Source organism: Drosophila yakuba, chromosome X, assembly GCF_016746365.2.
Source record: "Drosophila yakuba strain Tai18E2 chromosome X, Prin_Dyak_Tai18E2_2.1, whole genome shotgun sequence".
NCBI lineage: Eukaryota > Metazoa > Arthropoda > Insecta > Diptera > Drosophilidae > Drosophila > Drosophila yakuba.
The window spans coordinates 8,769,650-8,784,628 of NC_052526.2; the positions used below are offsets into that span (position 1 = coordinate 8,769,650).

Sequence of the window (14,979 nt, forward strand, 5' to 3'; positions counted from 1 at the left end):
AAGGCGGGCGGCAACAACAATCGTCCGCCTTTTGTGTCAGCTGTCAATTTTCAAGCATTTACTTAGCTGGCAGGGGCAATGCGGTGAAAATGTGAAAATGTCTCGCGGTGAAAATGTCTCTGCACATGCGGGCACAAAAGAAAATCAGCTAATGATCTCAAGCGTGCTTACCCATCTCATCGAACATAGTCCTTAGATCAAGCTTAACACGAGGATGAAACTAGCTTTGTTACACATTTCGAAAGTCAGTCATGATAAATCGAATTAAAACAGAATTTATACTTGGCAATATAACTTCAATTAAGTCATCTACAACCCAAAAATTTCTGAAATGTGCACATCTACAGGGAAAACAATTAACTTGTATTTTTCTCTAGCACTTTTATTTTGATTGTGCAGACAAGACAAATACAACAACTACTGACAATGCAAATTTTCAATAAATTCCACATTTTGCTAATGTCTTTTCCCGTGAAAGAGCGGCACACAATAAACCCAATAAAATATAACAAATTGCTCCGGCTGCTGCAATTAGATGCGGGTGTGAGTAGGGTTTCTTTTTTTGGTTTTTATTTGTTTTCGCCAGGGTTGCCAGGTGACATATGCATGCAGATACACATAGAGTAGTATATCCATATATCCAGCACCCATCCAAATCGTTTATCTTCGTCAATGGTTTCTGATTTATGTGCCCGGTGATTGCTTCACCTTGCGAGTATATGTATCCTGTATATCCCATCTCTCCCGCAGGCACTTTTATCCCCCCGCCCCCCCTCTCATACTAATGTGCTGGGTCAAAGGTTGAGGCGCGACCATTCCGGCATTTAAATACAATTTCCCTGCCCCGCAGCCCAAGCAAAAAAATAAAATAAGCGAAATTGCGTTACGTGCCAGGTTCCAAGACACGTGGATGGTAAACGGATGGTAAAGGGATGGGAAAGGGATGAGGGGCATGGGCAGTGGTCCCCTGCTTATTATTATTATTATTATTTCATCTTGCTGTTGTTGTTGCCCGGGCAATTTCATTCAATTTCGCTTACGAATTTTCGACGCCCCCAGCAATTGAAGCCGGAAAACAAGTCAGCGATGTAAAGGGGAAAGGGGGGAAGGAAGGGCAAACAACAAGGGGATAACAACCACCTGCCGGAAAGAACCTCTAACCTCTAACCCCGCCCCATTCCAATCACCTGAAACAGTGTGGAGCAGCCAGCGTGGAAACCCACCCCCCGTTTAGCTCGTTAGGATCGGACACTTGCGGTTTATGGAAAGCTGTTGCCGGCGCATCCTGGAACGTGTCCTGCGAGTGTCATTAGCAGAACCCGCGGCAAATCAAACAATTCGGGCATTCTGCCATCCCGGTTAACCATAAATTTTCAGCCATCGCCGTTGAGCGATGTGCCATTGATGGCCTTCTTATGCTAATTTCTGTGAAATTTTCATATTTATATTTCGCTGAAATCTTTTTATGGGCCTCTGCTTCTGCAAAAGACAAAGGCAAAGACAATTTTGGGTGACCGATGAGTCGTATGAGTAATATTTTGCGTGTCTCTATGAAAAATTCATGCGACTTGCAATCGCTCACCTCGTTTCTTCATTCGTTCCCAATACTCGTATATATATATTTATATATACATATATATACTTTATAAATTTCCATCTTCGCAGCCAGCTGGCAGGCAATGGAAAAACGTTTTTGCAGCAGAATAATAAATTATTCAAAATGCAAAACGTTGCGTATGAGTGATTTAAGGCAAATACAAATACTATATATGTATGTATGTATGTACATGCATAGACACATTCGCAAATATATTCGCATGGAAAAATGCGTAACCATATGGGATATGTATGAGCTGTACGAGTATATATCCTGCACAGGTAAGAGTGCCACGCCCACTCATCCATATCCATCCGCCCCCTTTGAGGGCTATTTCGATATCTTTGCATATTTATTGGCTTTCAGCATACTCGTGCCATGTGCACCTCCTTTTATGTTAGCTTTGTCTTGCTTACTTTTTATTAGCATACTTGCCTTCGAATCGAAATTGCTAAACTGGATCGAGGGTCAGCGGAATAACCGACTGGGTGGGGAAAAGTGGGGAAAGAAGAGAAAGTGCCCCAAATGACCACTTTCTAAATGGTCTGTGCAAAGAGATAATGGTCCCAAATATTGTGTGTTATTCTGTGCATCCTTACATTTAATTTGAGCCCCTCTCACCAAAGTCAATAAACCCAATTGCACACATGGAATTTATTATAGCTTTTAATCTTGCAAGCTATCGTCTACTTATTATAACAAATATTCAATTAGTATTAAATACAGCATGTCCTGGGATTTAATATCCAATGATGTGGGCATCTTAATGCTATTTAGTTTGGGCCTTAACTTCTCGTTATTCGCCTAAGTAATAAGCCCTTTAAGTATTTTGATAGTTTTGAAATCAACAGCTTGCAAAGTTCTGATTTCCATTACAAAGTGCTTAAGAAGCCAACAGGGAAAAACATCACCTATCGCAAATTTATCGATGTCAAGCCGCCCATTGAGTTAAGCCTTGCAATCAATCATCCTTAAACACATCCTCTCTCCAGATTCAGGTCCAATCGACTGCCAACCATCTTGCCAATCAGGCTCAAGCAAAATCTCCGGGCCCCGGGACTTTTCCGGCATTTTCCTTACGTGCTATCTGCCCTCCACTTTTCCCACTTTCATCCGACAGCAGTCGTGCATCTTATTTATTGCTTTATTAAACAGCAAAGGGCAGAGGAAAGGAAAAAAACCAGGGACAACAATGGCAACAATGGCAACCGGAAACCAAAGCATAAGTCCCCAAATAAACAATGGTCCCCAACTGAATTTGCTGCTCCGGAAAACTATGTATGTCTTCTTGGTCGAACTCTAACGCCTTCAATCAAAGGAGAGTCTCCCCTTCTGAAAGAGTGGCTAGTTTTAACCCTACTCCAATTTACTTACGCTTGGGATGTTTTCAAATATGAAAATACAACCTAAACTTATGCTTCATTAGGGCGGAAGTAAGCTGGAGTAAGTCCCAAATGAAAAAAGAGGATTTGAGCAATCAAAATAAAGCATAATTCATAATTCTTCAAAGAAGATAAGCTTAAATCATAGAAGAAATATACAAACAGCTTGAATAAATTCAGTAAAATCCTTAGAAATTGTTGATATCACCATCCATAGTTTAAAGGCTTAAACTCTGGGCAAAATGATGCCTAAATGCCCCATACAACTATGATTCCCAAGGAACTGGCTACTTAATTGCATAATTCCAAATCAAAGAGCGAAAGTCAAACGAAACGAAGTGGAAGTGGAATTTTAACAGCAACTGCACACGACAACTGGCGAAAAAGAACGAAAAAGGGGCGAGGGTCGGAATTATAATGCCAGCAACTGTCAGTCCGAATGGCATAAATCATAAATTACACGACGAGCTTGTCAGCGGCACTCGTCCTTAAACACGCACGCACACACACACACTCATAATCGTAGTCCTTTTTTGTTTTTCATTTTTAACTTGGCCAAGTCAAAGGCAATGTTGTCGTAAAACATTTACACGGCAAAAAATAATATGAGTGTGGTAGGTAGGTAAAAGAACCTGCAGACGCAGTGCGCTGGAAACTAAAAACCGAAACAACCGCAAGGATGTGCCACAGGATATCTAGGAAAGGAAATTCACGAGAAAAAAAGGAGAGCTCAGTCGACGAACGGCGGCGGCGACGGCGGCGGCAAATGAAAACTGTCATAAAAGTTGAGCACGGCGTTGGGGGTATTTGTTGCATTTGTCGGTGAGAGGGGGTGAGGTGGCGAGAAAGGAGAAAGTAACGAAGGAAGGCAGGAAAAGAAAGGACGAAGGCGAGTCCTTGCAGGTGATTTCCGTTTGTCGCCAGCGGCAACTTAGCTGTCAGTTCAGACATCGTTTTTGTGCAAACTTTGTCAATGTCGCTCCGCAGTGCGCTTCGCCTTTTGGCTCAGGTTGGCTTAGGATCAGGCTAATCTTGGCCAGCAGGCGATGGGGGATTCGGATGCTGGACCCAGGTCCCAGCGAAATGGGCATGGAAAAGGACACCCAGGACACCCAGGACATTCGACGCGCGCTAAGCGAAACACGTACGCCGACCCACGCATCACAGGGCAAGGTCGCCTCTCGGTGGTCTCGGCTCGTTGTCATTCCGCTGGAGTTCCGCCATCCAGCCTCATCTCACCTTTCACACAAATCCAAGTCCTCAGCCAAATACACTCGGAGAAAAGATGCTCAAGAATATCGCGATAATCCTCTAGTCATAGTTTAGGAACTAAGAGCTCGCTACAAGCATTTCCAAAGTAAAATAATTTGCAAAAAGTGTAGTTATAGTTGCTTATAGCAGTGATTTAATATTTGATATTTCTTTAATTGCATATTTTCCCCGGCAACTGCATTAACTTAAAAATCTCCAGATTAAGTGATTGAAATTACTTCTTTTTGCTGATATGCAAAAAAAAGCCATCGATTTCCCTTCCGCAAGATTAATTTAGAATTAGATAAGTTTTTCGCGCTCGTGTACGGTCTAGGTTGTACTTACACTTGATAGGCTTCACGTGGAACGTGTTCGTGTCCTTGTCCGCGATGTCCTGGCACCGATGTCCCTGTTGCCATGTCCCCGTGTTCCCGTGTCCTGCTGTCCTCGACAATTGGCGCAAAGAAGTTTTCCCCCAGCGAAATTCCAGGGTGCCCACCCATTTCGAGCAAAGAAAAGCGCTGAGAAACATTAGAGCGAAAGTTTGCTCTTAACGAAGCGTTCAAGTGGAATAAGTGGAACAAATGCGACTTTGCGCCCACGGTGTGGGCGAGGGGGCGTGGCCAGCGTGAGGCAGCTCTCCAACTCGATATAATCAGCATCGTCGTCGGAGGCGAACAAAAGGTGCGCCTCTAGAAGGAATCCACTGGCAGCTACCAAGCCAGATGACTGAGTACACTGCGAGAAACGATAGAAGTAGCTCATAAGTGCCAGCAAGTTGAATAATTTATATAATCTACATATGTTAATTTCAAATTTAGTGGGTTAAATATAAGAAAAATTTTCAAATATAATTTTTTATTTGTTTGAGCTCAATGTTTTGAAACAAACAATGGCAGTGAGATGGCATTTTCACAGTGTGCCAGTGCAGTGCACTGTCAGCAACAATAAGATTGTCAACTAATGGGTGGAATGGGGCACGTTCATGCTGTGCCGATACCCCCGGGCGATACCTATTGATGTTTTCAGACAAGTTGATTGTAAAATAATTGAACAGCAGGCTGAGCAAAGTGCCAGCGGCACATGAGTCCCAACAACAATTGCTGCGGATGTGGTGGTTACCATTACATGGTGGACGGTGCATTTATTGGCGAACTGAGTTCAGGTATTTACAGATGCCACACAAAGGGAACATGGTCAGAAGTTGAGTTTATTTCAGTTGTTATTCGCAATGATTGTGACATGGTTGTGCGAAAATTAGGAAAATTGTTTTAAAGCTCCCCAGCAGCAGGCAGCAATGTGCGGCGATAGTTTTACATTTTGGTTTTATTAGATAGCTAAATATGAACTGCACAGTTTTTCAATTTAATTAAGATGTTAATTTTGTTGCCATATATATTATTTTGCGACATGTTTGGTTTTGGGCAAAAGAAAAGAACACCCGAAAAGGGCCAACCCCCAGAGAGATAAAGACAATGGCAGGACTTCCCAGGATCTGGGAGCCAGGACCCAGACTGCCAGATAAGCAGATAGCCAGATAACCAGATAACCAGATAGCTGGGTAGGCCACCCACCAAGTGAGGAGCCAAACTGAATGACGAGCCCAGGTCCCTCAAGGCCATTGTTTGACAAGGCCAATTCCTCTTTAAAGGCCGGCGGATGGAAGTGGGTGTGGGAGTGGGAATGGGGGGCAAACTAATGAGTGAACGTGTTCGAGCAAATTGGCCCTAACGGCATTTATCCCGGCCCATAAAGCCATGGCCTAATCAAAACCCATGCTGCCATCCCCGTCCACAAGGTCCTTCCTCGTACGACATTTATTGACCAAATTAAAAGATGCATAACAAAAGCTTTGTCATGCTGCTCTGCTGGTGGAGCAGGAACTGTCTTAAAACTTGGTCGAGCATAAATCATAAAAAGCCATCCCCCATCCCCCCATCGCCCACATCTCCATCGCCTCGGAAAGACATTTACTAACTAAAAGCGACGTCGTCAACTAACAAACAGTAATGAAAACTTTTAACAGAGCCCCCACAGACAACAGGAAAATGGAGAGAAAAGAACACTGGATGGATGTTTGGGGATGGATACGAAAGGGATGGACGCCAGGATGGTTGGATGGTTAGATGGTTGGATATTGAGAATGGTTATGGGTATTTCTGGATGGACTGGACGGGCTGGACGGTCGGGATGGCAGGGAACTGGGATCGGAGAAATACAAAATAAATTAAAAGCAATAATGTCATTGAGGCACTGGGTTTGATTGGCATCCAATGGCATGGGGATGGTTGACCATCTCCACCACACCACAGCACACTGTCGTCATTGCAAAAGTTTTAATCTTAAATCAACCAAACGACGACAAATGTTCACAAGCAATTTCTTGTGCTTAGCAAATATTTACCCAATAAATTCCATTAAAACTAACAATTGGTTTACTTTTTAGCTTAAATGGGCGTTGGCAGGGAGCAGAAAAGTGTGCCGGGCTGTGGAGTGCCAACTTTCGACTTGACTCCGCAGTTCTTTTTTTTTCTTATTTTTTTTTTTTGCTGCAGTGACAGGAGACAGCTACCGCAGCAGCTGAAAACTCCAACTAGTACACTGCAAAAAAAGAAAAGCGCTACAAGCCGAATTGCTGCCTTGTTCTCAGTGCCACAGGCTTCTCTTCTTTCAGTTTAGTTTCTAAAGGTGACATCTCCTTCTAGCTGTTAGGTAAATAGCCCTAAATCGAACTAAGCAATAATTTCGATTTCTCTCAGTGTGCGAAGTAAATGAAGAAAGCGAGGTGAAAGTGTGTTTCGGCGGGAAAAAAAAAGTGCGCGGCGAAAACCCTTCGGATGGTGTAGCCATGCGTAGGTGTCGTTGTAAGTGCCGGAAGTGGCTTTTTGCACAGTTTTTCTTCTTCCGTCCCGCTATCGTTATTTATCCTCCCTTTATCCTTTTTTTTTTTTTTGTTTTTTTTTGGTTTTTTTTGCAACGGGGGCCCAGGATGCGCGACATGCATAAAACAAAGCGATGCGAGCCAGAGTGAAAATAAATAAACATGCAGCCGGGAAAACCCAGACGGAAACCGATTGCGGATTGTGGGGGATCTTAAGGGGGGCTGCTGGTGGTGTCGGTGGTGCTGGTGGTGCTGGGGATTCAGAGTACTGCCTTGTGGCTGCAAATTGGTTTGCCTTTTTTATCCCCGCGCTCTCCAGTTGTAGCAAATTTTCCAACATCAGTTGCGGCGCCCGAACAGCAAGCCAAAAAAAATGAAAAGAAAAAAAGAAAAGCATGAAAACAGCAACCGCAAAAAAAGGGAGGGAAGGTTTCAATTGCCAAAGTCAAATAAACTTGAGCTGAGCAAGCGGTTACTGGTAAGGTTTTATCACCAAGTTCGTGACGGCTTTTTACTCCATTAGATTGGTAAATAAAATACAAAATTATGGTAGTTTTGCGCCTGATTTTAAACTATTTGATTACTTAAAAAACAATTTAGTATCTCGCAGATCTGTGAGAATAATTTCGGCATTTTATATGGTACCTCTTTATCTGTCTATGCTATATAATATTGAACTCCAATTTTGGTTACCTTTCAAGATCATTGCAGTTAGTTTTTCTATTGATTGACGAATTGAATTTCAGTCTAGAAAATATATTGCTTTGCTTGCCAGCTTACAACTATTCGAAAGTTCTCAACTTTGAGACCGAGTGGGAACCGAAACTCCACGCTGATGCCCACTGCATTTCCCGCGACCTATTCAAAATGAATGAAAAGTGTGTGCGGAAAAGGGGAGGGAAAACAGCACAAGGAAAATGCCAATAACAGCGGCGAATAAAGAAATGAAAATCGCATTACAAGGGAAACTAAGGCGGGATGCGGGGCATAGCTTTTTCCCCTTTTCCCCCCATTTCCCCTTTTTCCTCTTCCCTCGCCACTGGATCTGTCCGCCGAGTTTTCCGTCCGGAGCGCCGATAAAGTCGCCGTAACCGGGCTTTTTGTTATGGCAAAAAGATTTCGGCTTCGCCTTCCCCTTTCGCCACGAATACTCTTTCAAACGCCAGACTTTCGTAAAAGTCTAAATGGAAATATATATCAAGTTTAAATAAGAATTCTATTGTTTTTAAACGGACCTCAACCCAACTTTTAAGATAATAATATAGCGAGATGTGATGAGTTCCGTAATTAAGGGTAAAGTTAGCTTGTGATGGATTGAGAAATACAATATTTATAAAAGCTATAAGCTTTAGTAGAAACTAATTACATACTAATATACTTCAACTTCTGGACTAAAGTAGAGTATTTTTCAATTCGACTTGCTTATAGTTAACCCTCATCCTCTTGTTTTTCGGTGGCACACATATCACGGACAGCAGGGACATTAGGAGGTTTCAGGATTCCGCCCTTCTGATGATTGGCTTGCTGGGCAGGGGGGATTTTAGAGGGGCGTTTTTTGAGTTTTTTCCTTTTTGTTTTTGGTTGGAGGGGGGAAGGGGTTGGTTGTGTGTGTGTGTGGTAGGAGCGGTGAATTCCTTAGTCGAATCGGGACTGCGGCATGTGCTTCATATGTCCCCAAAGCCGCGCTGACAAGTTTTTTCCACGACGCTTTGCTCGCTGGTTGTTTTTCTTCGCTTCGGCGACACTTTGTTACCCCACTGCTACTCGATTTTTCCTCTAGTTTTTTTTTTTTGTATTATTTTTATTTACTAGGGAATCCAGTGGGTTTTCCGTTTTTATTTTTTTAGGTGGCTGGGAAGCTAAAAGTTTGCGCTGCGTGAAACTTTTTAGTTGGTTTATATTGCACCGAGCTTGGGCGATGGAAACGAGCGCAAATTATGAGATGTCCTTGCTTTTGAATATGTAAGGAGCTGTTTCTTTTCACTCTCACTCTGTAGACCCCATTTCCCCAATTTCCACGGCATTTCCACAGCCCCCGCTATCCACATTTTTCCCTTACCTGCACGGCTGTTTTGCCAAGTTGTTTGCTTAGTTTATTCTTGCCATTGTTGCTGCACGTGAGAGGCTGCTGATTGGGACTACCTGGAAATACCCGGCGATAGCTGGATATCTGGATATCTGGATAGCTGGATATCTGGATACCTGGCAACTGAGCTGGGAGTCCGACTGCAGTCGAAATGAAGTGCCAATCAGTGCCAAAACCCCCCAACTGCGGCACAGGAGGTGGCACAGGTCGACCTTCCCACCCACACTCACACCCACACATACAAAACAGACACAACTCACAAGTCATTTCGGCAATCTCCTGCACGGAAACGGGAGAAAAAAAGTGTCTAAGGATTTCCCGGGACTAACAATCCTCTGGATTATTGTTGCCTCACAGAAGGATACATTTGATGATTGCCATTTACAAAGCATATTTCTGTTATTATTATTTCTTGTTACACATTGCCTATCTTTTTGGACTAACAATTTATTATTGTCTGTCTGCCCTTTTGGAGCAGTACAATTAATGGGTCTGTCTTTGAATTAACTGCAATTGAAGTGAATATTTGGGTTCCGCTTTGAAAAACACTAAGGATTCTGCTTACCAAAAGCAATATTTTTCTTTTAAATAAAATTTAATTCCATTTTAATTATGTGAACTTTTTAAATGCATTATGTTTAGATGACTTAAGGCATGTACTAAACCCATTTTAAAACGAAATTGAATTATATCTATAATTCGTTTTTACGTGTTTACCTACCTCTAATTGAATTGAAAATTTAAAGTCGAATATTTTGCTGGCATTAAAAATGGCCCATAGCTTCGTAGCTCCATGGCTCCATAGCTGCATAGCTGCATTCCCCCAATTCTCCGCAGGATTCTCCATCTCATCCGTTTCCGATGGCACAGAAACCTGACTAATGACACTTCCGTGATGTTGGCCAGAAAATTTTGCTAAATAAATTGAGCCCTGCTCTCGCCCGGCAAGATAGTGCAAATAATAATCACATTAAATTAGAAAATTCTGCACTCATAATTTTGCTCATTTCTGCTGCTGTTGCTGCTGCTGCTGCTGCTGGATTTTCGCTTCCTGTCGTTCGTTTGCCAGGGGCCACGCCTCTTTTGGCACACAAAAGAGGGCGGAAGGTGGGCGGAAAGGGGGAGGAGGATGCCCGTGGATGCCAAAAAAGCCAGAGGCATATTTGAAATGGCTGTAACCGGCAACTGTTCCTATGCCATGGGTCGAAAATCTGGGCTGTGATTGCAGATTTTAAGGATTTTTGGCGTGTGGGTCACTTCATTTCAAGCGCCTGGAAAAACAGATGCTACTGCAACTACTGTTGAACCAAAATCAAACCAAAATCAAAATCGAAAAGTGAATAGAAATATTGTAGCACACAATAATGGCCTTAGATCATCAAGTGCTGGCACAGAAATAGACCTCCTTACGATTTTTGAAGTACTGAGCAGCGGAAATCATTTTTGGAGCACCATAAATTGCATTGCCAGTTGGGATGAAGGGATTGCGATGGCAGGAGGGCGAGGACTTGAACGAATCCGACTGAAATCAAAATGCAATCAAATTTATGCATAACAATATTTGGCGAGCTCGAGGATTGGGAAAGTATGAGAGTGAGTTTTCGCCAATTATTGTGGAGAACAACTGAAAGGATAGAGATTCGGCAAAGTTGTAAGCCTTGAATGGCTTTTGGTGTACGAGTATTTCACTTTGAGGTTGCCATCATCAATTTTCCACTCTTATGCATAAATATTTGTATGTTTTTTTTGGCCGTCTTACGATTAATGCAATTTCCTTTCTGAGCACTCCCTTTGGCTATAATAAAAATTAAAAAACATTTTAGCATTTTAGCTTTGGTTTTTAATCTATCTATTGATTGAATTCAATTTTCCCTTTGCCATATGACTTCGGGCTTTAGGTAAACTTGATCAAATGAGGTAAATGTGCGCTTTTAAATTGAATACAGAGTAACGTGTTCATTAGGTAAGCTGGCTGGGTATTATTTCATTAAATATAGCTGGAAATATATGTTGGCACTGCTAAATGGGCCAAGGCAATCCAAGGCAAAATCCCCCGATTTCCAATTCCATTCTCACACATTTCCTTGCCAAATCATTTGGCCTGCCGCCAACACAATCGGCAACAACGAAAACGATGCAACAAATGCAACAAAAATGCGCAATTTGCAATTGCACAGAGAAAACACAGGGTGAATATCCCTATATTGTTGGCAGTGAAGGGGGCTTAAGGATATAAGGGGGCGGGGAAACAGGACATACAAGAGGGCTGCGCAAAATGTTCAATCCTCTTTTTGGCGTGTGGCATCCGCGCCGCATAAAATCAAAATTAATTTGCTAATAATGTTGTCGTAATTACCTAATTGCCTTCATACAGAATGCCCAGAATGCAACTTGGTGTTTGGTGATGCAAATTGTACAACAAATTCATTAACAGACCCAAAAGCAGCACAAAATAATTACCAACTCTGTATGTAATGACTAAACCAAACATACTTAAAGTGCTAAAAAGTACATGACGCTCTAAATAAACCACATTTAGGGTCACTTTTTTGGAAGCTAGATTATCTTTATGTTAGTTTACCTGGAGGCCACTTTATCTGGCGTTCGATTATCTGGAAGTTAGTTTATCTGGGTGTTAGTTTATTTGGGAGCTAGTTTATCTTTAGTTTAGTTTACCTGGAGGCTTGTTTATCTGGGGGTAATTTATCTGGAGTTTAATTTTGTCATTGTAAAGCATCACAAACCCAGTTGGCCACACTGAAATCAATCATATTCAAATTTTCTGCTAGACCCCTTTGGCTCATTTTGTGGAGTTTCAATTCCCAGAGCAAAACAAATTCAAATTTGCTGTCATCGTGAGTGGTAGTGAGTGCATAAAACCAACAGCCCGGAACAAATAATCATAGGGACTAATATATGTCGAACCCCCCTCTACACACACACCCACACTCACATGCATAGTGTGCATTTTGGAGTGGGACTCCAGTAAAATGAATTTTGAAACAAAAGTACAATTAAATGCCGCATCAAAAGAGGGTGAACCGGGGAGAGTGCCTTAAAATAATTACAACTGCCAGGGCATAGAAAACGAATATACTTCGATGAATTGTCTGCAGAGAGAAAAAAACTGAAAATAATTTTTGTATATTCGAAATATATCTGATATCAAGTGTTTGGGAGTGATATTGGCAATGGAATGTAATAAAATGCGAATACAAGAATATTATACGAGTAGTTGGTTATAATAGGTAATATCGCATGCATGTGTGAGTGGTTTCTCTCAGCGTTTGATTTGAAGTGTGGCCGAACAGGAAATATGAAAATGTGCCAGGGAAGCGGAAGAGGAAAAGGACGATTGTCATTGGGACATCTGCTCCAGCTGCCGCTCCATTTGCCAATCATCCAAAATGTTCGATTCCAATTCGCATTTAAACATGCAGAAACTGGACGTTTGTGCATGTGGCGGTGCAAGTTGGTCAGCCGTATATGTATGTATGTATGTATGCACCTTTATGTAGTATGCATGTTGTATGTAGTATGTAAGTGCGGGCAGTGGAACAAAGTCAACACAATCCGAAATGCCGAAATCCCGAAATCCCAAATCCTCAATGGCGTCCCGTATTCAGTGGCACACGCTTTTCGGCATGCGATTGTTTCGCGCCATTGCCACAGACCACAGGCGATGTCAACGTTCCGCAGCCGAAAATCCTTTTTCCCGCACCCAAAATGCGATGCGTTTGTTGATTTGTCAGGACCGATTCCAGGCCCCCCTTCCATCCGATTTACCCACGCCCCTGGCAGCGAGTTAAGCGGCGCGTAATTATGGCCAACAGTTAAGAGCCGTCGAGGGGGCTGCTGATTCGCCATAAAACTCAAAGAGCATAGAGGAGCGTCGAGTCCTGCACTTTCAGTCCTTTAGTCCTGGACTTTTCGAGTGTTCCGCAAAAGGCAGCGCGTTGCTAAGCTCAGCAAGTCCGACACTGAAAGCAAATTGGGAAACTAAGTGTTTTTTAAATAATTGTGGAAGATGCTTCAAGCAATTTTAGGCTACTCAATGCAAACATTAGTTACATCACGATTGTTTTATAAATAATTTTGAATCTCAAGAATTTGTAGGCTAACAACTAAAAGCACCTTTGAATTTCTTCCGGTGTAAGCAGTGGTCCAGCCACATTCGATTTCAATTTGGCATTTAAATTGTTTATCGTACGACGCTCTCCAGTGGCTTCAGTGCGTGTGTGTGGGTGTGTGGCGCAAAGGATGTCCTGTAATCGTGCAATAAACACACACAAACTCGTGCAGGCTGACTGCACACACACACACAGACACACACAGAAGTCAAATCGATGACTAAGCGCGCAATTAAAAGCCCCAAAAGTCAGTTTTGCAGTTTGGCACTGCACTTTGGAGGCAGCTCGACACCATTTCACCCGCCGTCAGACGCAGTACTAAGTGCCACCCCTCTCTTTCGTCCTTTCAGGTGTCCTGGGTGCGACACAGAGATATACACCTGCTGACCGTGGGCCGCTACACATACACCTCCGACCAGAGATTCGAGGCGATGCATTCGCCGCACGCCGAGGACTGGACATTGCGTATACGCTACGCGCAGCGCAAGGACTCCGGCATCTACGAGTGCCAGATATCGACCACGCCCCCAATTGGACACTCCGTCTACCTGAACATTGTTGGTGAGTAATCGAACACATGTATTCATTTGAAATTATATAATATTTGAAGTAACTAAGTTACTTGTACTCAAAGTACAAGTCTTTGCAATAAAGTGCCTTTACTTAAGCCCTGCAAATATTGCGATACCAAAGCGAGAAACCCAACTACATTTAGTTGCCTCCCTCGTTGCCTTGTTTTTCTATTAATTCCCATTTCCATCTCCCCCCCCCCCCCCCTTTCTTCGGCTAGTTAATCAAGCGGCGTCGTTATTTCGCTCAGTGTGGCCCCAAAACTGCCGCCAATTTGTATGCCATGCACGGGATTGCTCCACCATCTACATTTCCTTCCCCAACTCCCACGACCACTTCCCCACTCCCCACTCTCGACCATCCTAGCCAAGCCCCACCTGCCCCTGCAGCTCCATAGCGCTTTTAGTTGGCTACGTGTGAGTGATTTGCCAACTACTTTGATGTTTACACTGATATCCAATCTGGCATGGTGGGCACATACAGACACAGACCGACACCGAACGACACACACAGCCATACCAACGAATGTTGACCACTTGATGGGGTATCTATTTCCGGGTCTCCATTTCAGCTACCTTATCCCTGTATCTCAGTATCCCCGTGTCCCTGTGTCCCCGTTTCCCTGCATCCCTACATCCCGTATCTCAGTCATTCGCGGCACCCAGAGTCCACCATCCACATCCACCATTTCCACTCTGGCGCGCGGTGTTGGTGTTGCGCACATGTTTGTGTCGTTTTATGGCAGCTTTTTGCTGTTTGATGATTCCCCTGGGCACCATTTGCACTTTATGGCTTTTCACAGGCCGCCGCCACCCAGTTTCTCCCAGTTTCACCCAGTTTCTCCCATCCAGATTCATTCTGGCCCATCCGATGAACACCCAAGCAACCAAGCCGACCAGAGGACCAAGCGCGTGATGATCTGAGATGGTGGATACCATACTATACTGTACTGGGAATACTGGGCATGAGTAGCCCAAAGAGGAGCTGCTAATGCTGGCCAACTGGAAGTTGGTGCTAGTGGAATGGGCGGCGGTGTGGCTGCCTCGGCTCATAAATCACAACTTATGCGGCACAAAAAAGGC

General features: G+C 43.3%; 1 protein-coding gene across 6 annotated transcripts in view; it reads left to right on the forward strand.

The window, feature by feature from the left end:
- LOC6524725 (zwei Ig domain protein zig-8) overlaps positions 1 to 14,979 on the forward strand; it is a 135,692-nt gene that overhangs the window by 102,370 nt on the left and 18,343 nt on the right. For all 6 annotated transcript variants that reach the window (XM_015190362.3, XM_015190361.3, XM_015190364.3 and 3 more), the window contains one exon: positions 13,678 to 13,888. In XM_015190362.3, the coding sequence (XP_015045848.1) occupies positions 13,678 to 13,888 (211 nt within the window). The remainder of the gene's footprint in view (positions 1 to 13,677; positions 13,889 to 14,979) is intronic.